This window comes from Corvus kubaryi, unplaced genomic scaffold (genome assembly GCF_017639235.1).
Source record: "Corvus kubaryi isolate FWS band 111438036 unplaced genomic scaffold, C.kubaryi_AGA036_p1.0 37256, whole genome shotgun sequence".
NCBI lineage: Eukaryota > Metazoa > Chordata > Aves > Passeriformes > Corvidae > Corvus > Corvus kubaryi.
In genome coordinates this window covers 5,564,158-5,581,056 of record NW_024581076.1, presented here as the reverse complement: position 1 = coordinate 5,581,056, position 16,899 = coordinate 5,564,158, and the positions used below count along the sequence as shown (strand labels likewise).

Sequence of the window (16,899 nt, the reverse complement as noted above, 5' to 3'; positions counted from 1 at the left end):
CCGCCCGGCCCCGCCGCTGCTGCCCTCACGGCCCCGCGGGGACGGGGCTCGGCACGGAGCCGCGGGTTCACCGTGCCGAGGCGCCGTGGTTTGTAAGCACAGAAATGAGTTGACTTCTAAGTAACTAACTAACCCCGGCCCGTCCCACTGTCCTGCCCCCGCGGGTGCCGCGGCACCGGCCCCCCGCACGCCCGGCCGGAGGGAGCGGAGAGCACCGCGGGCACAGCCCCGCACGGCCTCCCGCACCAACCCGTGTGCTGCGAAGCCAAGTCGCTGCCCTACTCCCAATCTCCGGGTAAGCCGTCACGCTTCGTACCACTTGTCACAAGTGCTATTTACAGAATGGGCAAGTGTGTAAGTATCTGAAGGAAGGGTGTCAGGAGGATGGACCAGGCTCTTCTCAGTGGTGCCAAGCAATTGGGACAAGGGGCAACGGGCACAGAACTTCCACCTGAACATAGGGAAGAACTTTTTTGCTGTGCGGGTAACCAAGCGCTGGAACAGGTTGCCCAGAGAAGTTGTGGAATCTCTCTCAATGGAGATGTTCAAGAGCTGTTTGGATACAATCCTGTGCCAAGTGCTCTAGGATGGCCCTGCTGGAGCAGGGAGGTTGGACCTGATGACCCACTGCGGTCCTTTCCAATCTGACCCAATTTGTGATTCTGTGATCACAGCATATTCAGAGCTGGAACGGACACATAAGGTTCATCTAAGTCCTGCTCTTGGCAGTGAGACAAGGGAACATTTAGTAGGAAAAGTTTGCATTTAGGCACGTTTTGAGAAGGATTTGGAAAATTTCAGGGTTTATTTATATAAAACAGACTCTCACTTTTCTACTAAAATATTCAGCCTTTGCCTAAAACTGCACCTTGAAGAAAATTTCACCAAGTTTTTCGTACAGCCTCAGAGCCCTGAGAGCTGATGCTGCCTGCTCAATCTGTCCTGCCATGAATCATTAGCATGGACAGCCACACCACTGGCCACCAGGGACGGCAGCCCTCCCTTCGCCTCTCCTGGGGCAATAGGATTTGAAGATAAATTCATATTGCAGAGGATAGGGACCCTGAAGTGTAAGAAAAGCTGTAACAAAATATTTAAGAAATGTGTATACTCTTGTGGAAGTTTCCATAATGCTGACCAAATGTGGCCTGCAGCCTTATTAACTGAATAAATTACGATAGTCATATTAAGGCCTTCATTCAATTGAGAAGTGAAAAGAAGGTATTGAATAATCTATTTTGACAAGTTTTCCAGCTTCCAAATGCTCCACTTAGTTTACGATTTTTTTTCTCTGCTGCTATCATATATTCTGTACTATAAATATCTAAGTATACTGTATTCATTTGTACAATATATAATTATGCAATATAGATCTAATTGTATTATGCACTTTCCATTGCACATATATTCTACAACAGTGCTGAAGTTAGGAGTAGGGGCAGTAAAATGTGTGCATTGTGTATCTGTGCATCAGCCTTTCCAGTGCCCAGCCTGTGTATTATGTTACAGGTATGTAAGTACCAGAAAAGCTGAGGCACATATTCTGCAGAATGTGACATGGAGGCAGCCATTTCTATGAGCCACTACTCTATGAACTGATTTATTCTCTTTTGCCCAAACCCTTTAAAAATATGAGCATTTCCAATTATTTGATATTTTTTGCTCTTTTCATTTTCCATTCGTTTCTTTTAAAATATATATTTGCTATTAATGCCACCATTCAGTGATGTTTATAAACTGCTTTTGATACATAGAGCCAGAAAATGAACTACTATAGAGAACTTCTCTCAGGTCCCTTTGATGCCAAGCTTGGAGTACAAAACCACAACACAAATCTATTGCAACAGCAAATTTTGCTTACCCAACATTGAAGCTGAATGAAGTTGGGCAGTGTTTTAAAATGCTATGTTTGAAAATTACGGAATTCTCTATATTTGCATTTTTCATCCAAACTTACCAAACATTGCCACAAAAATGTAGGAGTACACAGGATGCAGTAGGACCTGAGTACCTTTCATGGTCTGGTGTTTTCTAAGTCCCCTTAGGCACGTGGTAGCCATTACATAACATTTATGCTGCTGCCGTGAATGGGTCATCAGTGACTGTACTGATTATGAGAGTTTGTGCGTCCTGCCCAAATATGGTCTTGTGCAATAGTTCTGAGTAGGCTAGCCAAGGAATAAAGAGAACTTGAACATTTGAGAAGCAGGGAGACAAGGAAACACTGGTACTTTTTACTGATATTAAAAATAATGTGCATCTCATTTTGCATGGTTTACACAATGACTTAATTCTTTGGGTTTTTTTTCCCTGAAGATCTGTGCATGAATTTTCTGGGAAGTAAAGACATCTACGAGTCTTAAGGTTTTATATTATTGTAGTACCACTTCAGGGTGCTTTGACAGTACTCGGTGTTACATAATATTGTTTTATTTGCTTTAATTCTATTACAAATGGATTGTTATTAAATTCTGCTGGTAATGAAGATATTAATTATTGATTGGTACTACATTGGCCTACAGTTTTATATCCTTTGCATGGATTGTAAAAGGCAGAGTGAATGACAATCCCGGACATGTCCATGGCTTCAAAGTGATTTGCAAGGAACAGCTCATTACGATTTGGATGATCAGTGAAATTAATACCATGATAATATTCTGGATGTGTTGGAGTGAACTGATTCCAGGCTTTGAATGAGTTGCATCAGAGAGGAATATGTGTTTCTATGATCTGTTCTAATGCCTTGAAACACATGTACCACTAAGATGAACATAGTTTCTTCTAATCTTCACTTAGTCCGTGAAGGGAAAAAAGCATATGATGCTTGATTAGTCCATTTTAAACTCTTCTCCCATCAAACTAGTTATATTCAGTAGGGATACTAAAACTCACAGTTTTTCTTTCAATGGGAAATTCTTGTTTATCACTGCTGTGGACTATCACAATGACCTCATGCACAAACTGTGCCGTGAGTCACCAAAGACAGTCCTTTTAAAAGGGCAAGAACACTCAGATATCTATCTATAGCTGAAAAAAGAAGCACTGTCGGTGACCAAACTTCTCCTGCGTTTGTTTCCATTTCAACAAGAAAGCAAACACTTCTGGTGTTTACTATCTGGGCTTTGCATCACCTTTTCAGTTAATGACAATGGCATCCTGGCGAAATTGCCTGCATGTGGCAGTAAAGATTACTGTTGCTTTCACTTACAGTGGCCCAAGGCTTTGCTATCTTAGCGTTACCAGAACCACCTATCCTGTGCATCTCAGTATGACCCCTTTGTTCTCATGCCAACATTGTTCTTTAGCTTAAATAACCTCTCTCCCTGATGTTTGTTTTCCTCTGATGTATTTTTTAGACCACAGTGCTATTCCATCATAGTTTCCTTGCTGGAAAACCTTACACTTTTTATCCTGAGTGTCACTGAGGATGGTGCGGGGTGGTGCAGAGTGACTGTTTGCAGGCAGAACCTGCAGGAGGATTTTTGTTGAGGCCAAATTCCTCCTGGGACACAGAGAAGCACATGGCATGTGTTAGGCAGAATGTAGCCATTGTTCCTCACCCAAGCTCAGAGTTGTGGAGAATTGCTGCGGGGAATAACATGTGATCTCCTAGTGTTTTTTGGACAGCTAGAAATTTACTGTTCCATTCACTATGTACTTGGGGAGCTACAGTTGGGCTGTAAAGCATGGTAGAGTGAAAGACGATACAACATGAAGAAACATGTTCTACTTTTCTGACACTTGTTCACATGTGCATCTTTTTTTCAGTGCTCAGTAAGCTTTGTCTCTCTTTTGTTTTAAAAGCTTTTCTGAGAATCAGACTCTCTTTTCTACAGAGAATTGGGCAGAGAAAAATCCCAATAAAATGAACTGTGCATTTCAATGGCCTGCTTGATGGGATTTGAGACTTGTGTATTTAAAAGTTACGTCTTGGCATAGCTTGCTCTTTTAAAACATACAACACAAGCTGTATGTCAGCAAAATTACTAAAACTATCTGCACAGAGAAGACTTTTCTCCCTGAATAATAATCAGTAATTATTTTTAAATGACAAACTAATATAAATTATTACTAAATAGCTGAACTATTTCCTTGGCATTGAAAACTTAACCAAAATGGACAATTCTCGAAAGTGCTGCAGAGCAGTGCCAGCCCTGAAAGGTTTTTATTACTAAGATTATGACTGGAATATTTTCCACAATTCCTCCCTTCAGTTTTAGTACCTTAATACTTAGCAACTACCACTAAAATTTTCAACCATTGCCCTCCTCACTGTCAGACCTTGGTGCCAGATATGTCTTCTGACAGTCCCTTCCTGTAAAGAAACCACATGGGGGAGAAAGTGAAAGGGGAAAAAGCCTGCAATGTGGACATTTGCTTTTATGCAATGTAGGCATAGTGCCAGCAGAGAGTTATACCCAACCGTTCCTGCAGCTCTGCCACAGAGGTAACCTACCCTTAGGGAGCACTGGAGTTAGGGAGCCAATAGCCTGCATCTCTGTGCCAACTCCAGGCCCTTGGCACGTTCTTTCATCCCACAAGTCCAACAACAGTGATGGATATTTCTACAGGGTCTTAAGGGCTCTGGAAGCGGAGTCTCATTGCTCCCCCAGGGTTGTGCAGGGATGGAAGAAATTATCTGCGTCCTCCTTCCACCCCTATCTTGTGCAGCCTTCTCCCTGGTGATTGGCTTTATTGCTACAGGATGCTGTTTGTCCTTCCACAATTTTCACGGAGTTGGAAAACTCCATTTACATAGACTGCGCAGATTTGAAGCCACAGCAGTGAGGAATGGCAGTAACTGAACTGTAGCTGAAATGTCAGTTTCTTTACCTAGACATTGCTTTTATTTACAATGCATAGATTTTGGGTTTGCTACTTCTATTTTTACCTTTCTGTAGAAGCTCTTCAGCTGCAAGGTGAGCCTTTAGCAGCTTGTGATCAGGTTAATCTTAATCTGAGCTGCCCTTGTAGCCTGTGAGGCTGCTGGAGGGTGTTGTCAGCTGGCTCCCAGTACTGCTCCCAGGGAGTAGTCATCTCTCTGCTGGTTACGCACTGAGCATCCATCCCTGCATAGCTCAGGCCTAGCCTAAAACATTACTTTCTCTGAGAAGTAAATGAATTAAATACTTTCAAAGACAGTGATCCACTCTAGAATTTTAAGATTGGGATTTTGAATTCCTCTGTTTGAGTTTAAATGAAGATTTATTTAAACTCCTCCATAAAGAGCCTGCTACTCTCCATTCCTGTCTAGCCTCTGTGGGTGATGGGTGTTCATGGGAGAAGAAGCCATGCAAGTGGCGTTTGTGGCCAAATGACTGTTCCCTGACTCCCCAGGGTAAGAAGCCCACATTGTGTATATTTTTGTGGATTGGTGCTATGAAGCTCTTTTCCTGGGCTCATTTTAGCCATGCGTTTGCTGTTCCACTGGTTGCCTGTGGGAGCAGCAACTCCATGAAGAAAACCGATTGCACTTTAGAATCTGCTGCCTATATATCCGGCTCTTCCACATTAAAAGTCCTGTTTGGGAAAAGGCTTTTAGATTTGCAGAACCAACTTCGTTTTCTTCACACTGCTTCTGATTAAGTATTATGCAAGGTAAATTGTATTCAGGAACCCGTGCCTTCGTAGTCTTCGTATTAAGCTCAACTGGCACATCTTTGGTTGCATTATTTTTATCAGATTTGCGCATTTGTTGACACGCAATAAACAATTCTGCCATGCTTAAAAGAAAAATTCAGCTTTTCCACAGCTGTGTTCACTTCACAGAAGGGGAAATGTCGATGAGTAAAACAGCAAATGTAGGTAGTCAGTTTTCAGAGGAGAGCATCCTGGGATGTAGCACTAGACCCAGACATTGAATTACTACTAGAAATGAGCTGGGAAGTAAGTTTACATGCATTCATGAGATAGTAATATTTTTTCTCTGAGGACAGGCAGATGACTTTTTGGTTGAATTCTTCTAGTTTTAAATACATTCAATTATACCATTATTATCCTTAAAGAAATTAGGCAACGTTTGTGTTACCACACAGTTAAGTACTAGAGGAGAGGATCATTGCACAAAGGCTTGACTTATTTATTATTTTTTTGATCTGTTTATTTTGTTGCGTAGTCCTATCCATTAGGCTTTTTTAGGGAGAGTTATATTTTACAGATTCCTCTTTTAGAATTTTAATTTCATTCACTTATTTGGAAGATAGTGTACAGACTCTGAGAAATGAGCAATGCAAATTTTTGCTATTGACAATTGTTTTTTGATAAGTAATGATTTCTTAAACAGTCCAGCATGTTTGTGGTAAGGTTCCATGTCCATGTAGAGAATAAACCCTCAGCCTTCCTTCTTTTTCTTCAAGACTGAATAAAGGTTGCTGAAATTGCTGTGCCAGCTCTGCATAAAAAGCAAAGGTGGAGGTTTGGAGGAGCTCACATTGTTCCAGGGTCTACAGTGAAGAAAAAGCACTCTTCCTGGATGTTAATTACGTAAAAAGAGGGCAATGAAGCATGTAGTCCCTAAGTGAGCTGAAATGCTGAGACTGAAATATCTGAGATCATGGTGCATCCACCCACCTTCGCTTTCAGACAGGCGACTTGGGTACCAGTGTGTTCGTCTGAGGCAGAAGGGATCTCAGCACAGGGCCTGGGGCCTCAGTCAAGCCTGCATTATTATCTGTGAGCACAGGACAGTCACCAGTTTGAAGTTAGATCAGTAAGTCTATTCCATATTGAAGGCATAAATGAGCAATAGGAACATTTGCTACCTCAAAATCTTTTCCTTGGCTGATTCCTAACGTATGAATGAGGCTAGTTTCTGCTTCTTACATGGGAAGGATCCAATTATAAGCAAGCCAAAATATCTGAAGGATTCATGTGTAAAGTATTTTAATGAGTAGAGGAAGATATTTACTCTTCGTTATCAAAATTCAAATAAAAGCAATGTAAGTCTAAACATTTTAGGAGTCCAAAACAATACTTTTTATCCATTCATTTTCCAGGCCTATGAATCCAAATAAAACCTTTGTCAAGGTTTTTCAACATTTTCCACTTCTTAACTGGGATTGACCAAACCTTAATTTGCAAAGTTTGTGTTTTCTTATTAAATATTTTATAGTTTTTAATTTGGCTACCAAGTAAGATTTATCTAATGTCTGTAATTTCTGGGAATTTAATTCTGTTATCAATATTCATGCTTCCTTGGGGGGAAAACGAATATACATGCACTGAACTATAACCTGTTCTACAGCTTATTCAAGCTGTTACTTACATGCCATATTGCAAAGCATCTGAAAAGAAAACAATGCATTTCAACAAATTATCTATTTATCAGACATTTCTATCAACTGCAAGTGTGTAGTGAGACGGTACATTAGTGTTTTAATATATCGTAAAGACAGACAATGTTTGAAAGTACATGTTAATCTACATTTTTAGGAATTACAAATAAGACAACTATGTGCACAGTAGTTTAAAATGCAGTGAACTTCTCTTCTAGTTGCATTGACAATACCAGTTCCTTACACAGTTGAATCTGGTTAAAAGCTCTATTCCGAGTGTAATAAATGTGACACCACAGGTACAACATTGACAACAGAGATTAAGGCTCTGTTCTGATGATTGTTTATTTCTCTGTGCATACCTCCCCTCCACTCCCCTCTTCTCCCAGCCCTTTTCCCCCCAGTACAACCCTTTTTTTTTTCATACAGAATGAAAATCTCATTGGCTCCAGAGTATTCAGGAAAAAAAATTTAAGATACAAGATTTTAGTCTAAAAGTAATGAAATGTGCAATGAATTATAGATTCACAGCAATACCTGGCACTTATAAAGCTGTTTTAATTTTTAAATTATTATTATTGTTATTTGGGTATGTCAGAAGAAACCAGTATCCACATCCCATGGTGCTAAACACTCAAAACCAGGTAGCACACAGAGGGTAGAGTCCAGGACTGGAGATCATAGAGACTGATTTGGTCTCAGCAGTCGTTGTGAATTTGAGGAAGAACAATCATCTCTATATTTGAGATACAGAAGGTGAGGCACAGAAAACACAAATGCCTTGCTCAGAAACAAACAGCGAACCAGTGGTAGACTTTGGGTCTGTTGACTCCCCAGTCACATTTATTTGTTGGCCTCTTAAACAACGAAGAGAAGATCTTCTGAGATGCACAACACAGGCCTCATATCATAGGGGAATCAGTGTCAAATGCACACAGCCTGATTCTGCGCTACCTTTTGGCATCTGTAGTCATGTTTACTTCATAAAGAGGGCCTAAAATACCCTCCGAACAAAGTTGATTTGGTGTCAATACATGTAGTTTAATAGAGAATCAGGCTCACAGCAATTACTCTGTTGCATGCTGAGACTAGAATTAACTGTTTTATTTGCTAATGAATTAAGGCTGATTCCTGTTTATATTAAGGCCTCTGTATCCTTCCATGATAGTGTAACTGTACCTCAGTGCAAGTAAGACTTAGGCTTTAGAAAAACTTAAACTTTTATTTCCCTTCAAAGTTAATGGTTTTAGTTGCCCTAAATGTATAAAGTAAGTGGAACCAAGCAACCTGTTTCCATACTATAAAATATTTGAAAAAGGATTGTAAAAGAACATAAAAGTAACCTGAGAGAAAACCAACATATGCTTGTTAAAGAAGAAAATTAGATTAGATAGACTTGTTGCCTGGTCTTGAAAAAGGAGAATTGTACATGATAACACACCTTTATATGAAGATAACTGGCTTGATATTTGGTGGTTATGAGTATGCCAGATAAATTGTAGATGTTTATCAACTCTGGAGATCAAGTAATCTTTTATACTACTACAATAAAATAGAAATAGATTTATTTGGTATTTAAGTGCTAGACCTAGTTGGCATAAAGCTAGAGTGTGTTATATTCAGAGGAATAGGAAGATGAGACTCCAAGCTCAGTAAAATGCTACATGATCACAGATTTCTCCTATTGCTGTTATTAAAAGCTATTATGGGTTTCTTTCTTGGAATAGGAGTTCTCTAACTTTGCTCTCTGTAGCCAAGCATTATTTTAGAAATTCTTTTCTCTCCAAATGCTCTATTCATAACAGTTTTTGTTTAAAATCTTCCTTTTTTAGATAACAGTTTAACATTTGCCTGCTAAGAATAAAACTGTCCTTGCCCTATTCAAATTTAAGGCCTGGGTTCCCATGGGTTGCAGCACTTTTAAACTTCTTTCACTTCTAGTTAGAAGTAGGTTTATTTTTTAAAGCTAATATGGAATTTGTTTGTGTAAATTAACGTAATTCCATAGGCATCAGTGTGACAATGATTACCCAGCTGAGGATCTGGCCACTGAAATGTTAACTCCAGTGGTTGGAAAAACTGTTTTGTATACAAGTCAAATAACAGCTGGATCATATGTAATGTTATGTTTAGTTTCATTGGCAATTCAGAAAATATTTAGTAATAAATTCCACGGTTTCTATTCCCTATTTTTGTATACAAATAAATCATCTTTTCTTAAACATTCTGTTTTTCGTAAGGCTTGTATTCATTGTCATATCAAAAGTGTTTTCTATTGGAGCAATCTTTCAGTTTGCTTTCCTTAGTTATCTTTATTACCAAATTCTACAGCATTCTAAACTTTAATGGTTATTAGCAACCCTGCACTTGAGTAAAGAATCCCATTAAAAAAGTATAAGGTATAATATCTTCTTGTCCAAAGCTAAGGCAGGATGAACAATAGTAATGAGCTCATCTGATCCTCACCTAACGAGATGTTGATTTTAAACAGTATTCAAAATACAAAGCCCAAGAGAGGATGTTGTCACGATGATTATTGCGCTTTCTCAATGTCTTGCTATAGAATTAGTTTTCCTTTTAGCAATATATAATATCTTTTCCTGAAGACCACACAAAGTTATTGTACTCTGTAAAGAAAAAAAGCACTTAAAGTGTTATGGATTATAACCTAGACAGAAGGATACAAAACCAAATTACTGTTCTATGATTCAGCTATGTCATGATCTAATATTGTTTCAAAATTATTTTTCTGTCATTTAGATTGGCATCATCTTCTAAACACCCCATGGGCTCTTTGGCATGCTACAAACTCAGCAGATGCACTGTCTTCTGGGCTTTACAGCTTCTTCTGATGAATGTACAACATTCGGAACAAAGCCACTCTTGACACCTTCCCATCCATCTTGTATTGAGATTTCTCCATTTTTTACAAGTTCATAGATGTCTCGTGTAAGAATTGTAAAGGACTCTTCAACATTTGTGGCATCTTTTGCTGAAGTTTCTATGTATTTCATACCACAGTCAGATGACAGTTTTTCAGCTTCTTCTCTTGTAACCTCACGCTGCGACACTAAGTCACATTTGTGTCCTACTAACAGGAACACAATCTGAAAGGGCTGCACGTGCATTTTTGCTTCCTCTAGCCAGTCCTTCACATGTTCAAAAGATCGTCGATTTGTGATGTCAAACACTAGTAAGCCACCCACAGAATTGCGATAATAAGAGCGTGTTATTGATCTATGAAGGGGAAATAAAAGGAAAAAGGAAAATTAAAATGCATTTTCACTTTATTCAAAGGTGATTACTTTTCCATATGGCAATATGTTTTTTTATCTTTTACAAGTTTTATTAAATAACTTTACTTTTTAAAAGCTGACTGAAATTTATTAATTTATCTACTAGATTACTGTTTTTTTCTTACATTCAAAATTCACTTTCTAAACATTCCTGAACCCGACACCTCTAGGGCAAATATTGAATGCTGAATTATTCTGCAAAGTGGTCTTTATTAGCAAACTGTGGGACATGTTCAGAGAAGAAAAGATATATACTTCTGATGTCAAGTCTGAGTCCTTCAGCTTCATATAAACATGCACTTCACTTTGTTATAATCAATTATTTCAAACTGAAATATGTACACATATGTCAAGAAACCTGGAGCCTAAACTTGCCAATATACAGGCATATCCTTTTGCATTCCTTGCAGAAACATTCTTTAAAAGAAAGGTTATATAGATAACCGTAACTTTTTGTGCTTGCAGAAGTCAACAGGTAACAGGCAGAGAAAGGAAACTCCCTGAACAAAACTGTCCAAAAGTTTTGAGTGAGCTGGGCAAACACACACTTATTACAGGCAAGGGACACATCTGCCTCCAGCATCTCTCTCACAGAGGTTCAAAAGCTCTTTATATTTTATACATTTACATTTTTTTAGCATGAGGGCTGGCAAGAGATATTTTCTAATTTTGAGCCCTCTAAGCTCCAGAACATTCACTGGAAGGAATTTTGGAAGACAGAAACTCTTATTTTGGTTGAAAATTTTTTCATGTGCTCTAAAATTAAAAAAAAAAAAAAAAATGGGGAGGGAGAGAGAGAGAAAAATATAGGAACTAAAAAATTATTTAAATTCTCTAATCATGAGCAGTAGGGGAGAAAGAAGGTGAGAGGAGACATTTTAGAGGAAGTGACAGCCTACCAAAGAGTGGACACAAGCACTTGTTGCTGGCATAAATATAGAGCTAGTGTATACAGAAGTATTCTGCAAATGGAATGAGATGCACAATATCTAAACAGTCATTATTTGAAATCATAATGTAAGCTAAGAATGAATTCCATTTTATCTCACGATTATGAAGAGGATGCAGCCTCGAAACTTTCGGAAGGAGGATGAACTGTTCACAGTAGCACATCTTTCTATAACAGTAGCTCCCTCCGATTCTCAGCTCATCGCATTTCACAGAGTTTTTGATAACAATTTGAACACAGAGGTATAATTAGCAGCAATAGTCCTATTACAGATAGGTAAGTGCACAGATAAATAAGGCTTCGATTTCTTGGCATATCTAAATTCATTTAGCCACAGCAAAGAGCATTTGAAATGGTTTTATTTAGATAAGAGGGAGGGACTGTTTCTCCTAATGCTTAGAAAGATCTTTTCTACGTTCCCAGCAACAGACTCCATGCAGTGTCTCTCTGAATGTGAAGACAACAGGATCTTAACCTCAGATTAATTCAAATAGCCTGGATATGAAAAATGGCACACTGTTCCCCAAAATTACTCAAGACCATAAATGAGGGGTGTCACATTTTGTGAAGTATTAAATATAGGTGCCATAAGGATCTGCTTCTGGCTTTCGTAACCATTTTTTTCCCTTTAGAGTGTCTGCAAACACAAATGAAGGCATAAAATAATTTATGTAGTTCTAGTCAGAGCAAATGTGGGTGACAAAAATGGGATTTGATTTGGAGAAGTGAAAGCTAATACAACGTACTTTCATAAAAAAGAAAACCCAAACGAAAAACTGAAACAACCCTCCCCCCGCTCCAAACCTTGAAAACAAAGAAATGCATTAGCCAGGAAAGAAAGTAGGTTAGTATTGAAAATGTAATGCCTCATCTGCCAAGCATTTCTATATAAGAAGATGTTATATCATGTATCTATGAACTGGAGTACTGAAACAGCCCTCTGTGTGTTTTTGGATGCTTATACACAGCAGTCAGTACCCTCATCTGTTGTAAGTCCCTTCTGCAGAGATGTGCTAATTTACAGTAGCTGATGATCTAAGTCATTATATTGAATTATGTGTATGTATTGCATACACATAATGTATTAATTATTTAATTAATTATTTAATGCCAATGACTAAAAAGTATTCTGTAACTTTGTACTGTACATCACAAAAACTGGGTAAATATATTGGAGGCACAACAGTCATTTTTTCTGTACTTCTGGTACGTATAATTTGAAACTAGTTTTCTCATTACCAAAAAGGAGATTCAACAGTAACTCAAGAAAAAAGCAATACAAAATTTTTAAAGACACATTGATGCATACAGTATCATGTTATGTGGTTTTCTAAAATCTGAGAAAAGGATCATAGAACTACAGAATCATTTAGGCTGGGAAAAATCTTTACGATCATTGACTATGATTGTTAATTCAGTGCTGCACAGTTCACCACTGAACCACTTCCTTGAGCTGACACACCTACATTTCTTAAATAACTCCAGGGATGGTGATGCCACCACGCCCCACACAACCTGTCCCAGTGCTTTTACACTTCATGAGTCAGCAGTGCCCTGGCAGCCAGGAGGGCCAACCCTGTCCTGGGGGCACCAGGCACAGCATCACCAGCTGGGCAAGGGAGGGGATTGTCCCGCTCTGCTCTGCACTGGGGCGGCCTCACCTCAAGTGCTGGGGGCAGTTTTGGGTGCCACAATGTAAGACAGACATTAAACTATTGGAGAGTGTCCAAAGGAGGGCAATGAAGATGGGGAAGGGCCCTGAGGGGAAGCCATACAAGGAGTGGCTGAGGTCACTTGGTGTGTTCAGCCTGGAGAAGAGGAGGCTGAGGAGAGACCTCATTGCAGTTACAGCTTCCTTGTGAGGGGAAGAGGAGGGGCAGGCACTGATCTCTTGTCTGTGGTGCCCAGTGACAGGACCTGAGGGAATGGCCTGAAGCTGTGTCAGGGGAGGTTTAGGTTGGGTATTAGAAAAAGGTTCTTCACCCAGACGATGGTTGGGCACTGGAACAGGCTCCCCAGGGAAGTGGTCACTGCACCAGCCTGACAGAGTTTAAGAAGCATATTTGGACAATGTTCTTAGGCACATGGTGTGATTCTTGGGGTTGTCCTGTGCAGGGCCAGGAGCTGGACTTGATGATCCTTGTGGGTCCCTTCCAACTCAGGATATTCTATGATTCTCTAAGTCTTTGTATAATCACATCAGACTAGTTTAGGGAGGCTTTAAGGCAGTCACGGTGTTTCTTTTTCATTATGATCTTACTGATCTTTACCAGATGAACCAAACTTTCACTAGAAGCTTTATCTAATTTTGAAGAGTTGTTTTTATACTATGACTAAAGACTACATTTTAATGGTCTTACTTTTGAAAATACATATTGCTTACTGAAAAAGAATAGGATAGAGTTTTATTTTCAAGACGTCCTAGAAGCAGAATGTATCTAATATTCTGGTCTACTAAAAGGTGGGTCAGTGGAATCACCCCCACAATATTTTGCCTCTACTTAAATGAGCTCTCAGTCTTAGCACCACTACTGAGCATTTTATAGCATTGGCGGTTTCATGATTTAATATATTATTGGATTTAAATACGGGAAAATTAAACAAACAAACAAAAATCATAGCAAAGTAGATGATGTAAAACACAGCCAAAGTAGCAGATTTCTCTAAATGACTGATCTGAACATAGAAAGAAACTGAGGGTCTACCCTTCATTTTCGTTAATCTGCATTACAGACCTGAGTCTATACTGCACGTCTGTAGGTTCTTGTTCTAGTAAGGTGTTAAAGGTGTTAGTGATTATGTTGTTGTTGTCCATGTGGCACCTCAAACAATGGGAGATGCTGCTTAGTGATGCCTTACTGATGTCAAAATAAATATATTCAATAACTGTCCTGTCAGGGCGTGTTAAAGATGATTTCTAAGCCAATGCATGAAATCCAGTTCAAATACGGAATAATCAATGAACTAGAGACATGAGAATTTTTTCCAAATAATTCCTCCAAGAAAGTACATGACATTTTTTAAGACATTGTAATGGCAGGTGTGTCACACCTTACTTTTCCCCTGGGAATGTCCCTAATGCCTGGGACCAAAAGAAGGGGATTATTATGCAGCCAGTAGTTTGCCCTGCATCCAGGGAACTCCCCAGGGAGCTTTAAAGACAGGTTTTACCTCCTCTAAAATCCCAATGCAAGTGAGCCAGAGCAGAATTGGAAATCAGAACTGCAAACTGCTTGGTGTTCCCCAGAATTAGATAACTTCTTGGAGTAATTAGCTCTTCCCTAAGATCGTCTTTGCTTGTGATCTGTAGTGTTCTCCATTAGCAGAGAAGGGAATGTGCAACATTTAAACCTGTGGTGTAACTTAATAAAATATTTATAATTTATTTGACTAAATGTAAAACAGACTATACATTAAACACCATGATATTTAGTACACCAACTGACAAGAAACTCTTAGCAGAAAAACAAATGCAAATATTTAAAACGACTTTCTTCAGGTTGTATCTTCTGAGTCTTAGAAAAAACACAGAGGTAAATTTAAGAGCAGCTGACTGCATGACTCATCAGTGTATATTCCCTGAGCACTCTGGGGTTAAAGGATGACTATAATTTGATTTTAAATGTATGCAAGATTCTGTGCATTTGCATTTCTTTCAGTTGAGTGTCTTGTCATTGGCCATCCTGGCTATATGTCAGCACATTCAAAATAAAGAGACTGTACACTCGTAGTCACTCATTTACAAGTATTCTGCATTCTGTCTGGAGAGCACAAAGAGGGTGAAAAATGCTAAGAGCTTTCCATTAACATTGTTAATTTCTTTGCTAACCCTTCAGAAGCCTACCTACAAAAATACATCTGAAGTTGTGACTCATGCAAGCCCAGGAACCTTGTTTGTTGTTTCACTCTAAGGCTTATCATAGAGAAAAAAAAGTTGTCCCCCACTAAAACAATGCAATCCCACCTCTTCAGCTGGGTGTGGGAATCTGCACAACTGTTGCGATGGAAGACAGGGAGTACAGAGGAATTGATTTTGGCCAGTGAAAAGGCCCGTTTCAATCCTCCTGCTAGCATTCCAGTAACAACAGGTGCACAGTTCAGGTGCACGGAGATGGGCTACGCATTTGCCCGTGCCATGAATTCACATCTATTGAATCCCAAGTCCAAACTAAAATCCATACAGAAGTTGCCTGAAGTGGCAAGTACTACAGATACAACGGAGATACAAGAGTGAGTGAGTGACAGTACCAGCTTGTAAACTGGGAAATGACTGAGACTTCTGGGGAAGGAAAAGAGGGTAGTTTTGCTACCTGTTTGTAACAAAGGGGAGAAAGGAGAGTATTTAATACTCAGTGCAGCATTTGAGCTAGTTTAGCTACATTATAAATGGTAGAGGTAGTAGTGAAGCAATCATCAGATCACAGCAGGTGCAGAAGGCAGATAAAACACTAATAAGGGACTGAAGCTGGCTGCCCAATGGCTTCCACACTGCCACGGCTGCACTGGTGCACACGGTGCTGCTGTGCTGGAAGGAGGAAGAGCTGGGAGGTGGCCTGGTCTGCAGATTGCATGGGAGAGTTAATGGCAGAGGGAAATACTGCAGGGGAGGATGAGTTCGGAGGGGATGACAAAGTAAGAAATGCAGAGTTAGGCAGAGGGCTCTTGCAGCAAAGAAAGAAAAGAATGTGGAGGAGGAATTTCTATGTTAGGTCCAGGACTTCAGGGGCAAGATGAGGGAGGGAAAAAGAAACAGGACAAGGCCACTTGTTACCCCACAGTGAGAGCTGGGAGGAGAAGGGTAGCTGTTCTTTGGTGTGTCTGAGGGGAAAGGGTGAGGAAGGAAACTCTTGAAAAGGAACTGGTGGACAGTGGGGCAAGAGAGATGGTGGGCCACAGGGCTAGGACCACTGGCAGGCAATGGGGTGGAGGACTGTTTGGGGCAACAATTGGGTGAATGGAAATGTGCTGGGAGGCAAGGTAAAGTCCTTGGGGCCAGAGATGTGTCGGATGAGGAGGGTACAGGGCCGGGAGGGCAGCAGGGTGTGCCCGGCAGCCGGCAGGTTTGGGGAGCGGGCGGGAGGGGGTGTGGGTAAGATCCCAGGTCCTGTACCTGAACCGCTCCTGCCCCGCCGTGTCCCAGAGCTGCAGCTTGACCCTCTTGCCGGGCTCGATCTCCACCAGCCGGGAGAAGAAGTCCACCCCCACGGTGGGGTCGGAATGCAGCGGCCCCGGGAAGCGGCCCTCGGTGAAGCGGTGCAAGAGGCAGGATTTGCCCACGGTGGAGTCGCCCAGCACGATCAGCCGGAACTGGTAGATCCAAATCGCCGCGTCCATGGCGGCCCCGGCCTGGCCCGGCTCCGCCTTGGGGCTTTTCTTGGGG

At 40.3% G+C, this 16,899-nt stretch overlaps 1 protein-coding gene across 1 annotated transcript in view; it reads left to right on the top strand.

Moving 5' to 3' along the window:
- The first annotated feature begins 16,628 nt into the window (after nt 1-16,628).
- SLC35F2 (solute carrier family 35 member F2) overlaps nt 16,629-16,899 on the top strand; it is a 46,410-nt gene continuing 46,139 nt past the window's right edge. The window contains exon 1 of the mRNA XM_042023841.1: nt 16,629-16,897. Within this exon, the coding sequence (XP_041879775.1) occupies nt 16,737-16,897 (161 nt within the window). The 5' untranslated portion in view covers nt 16,629-16,736. The remainder of the gene's footprint in view (nt 16,898-16,899) is intronic.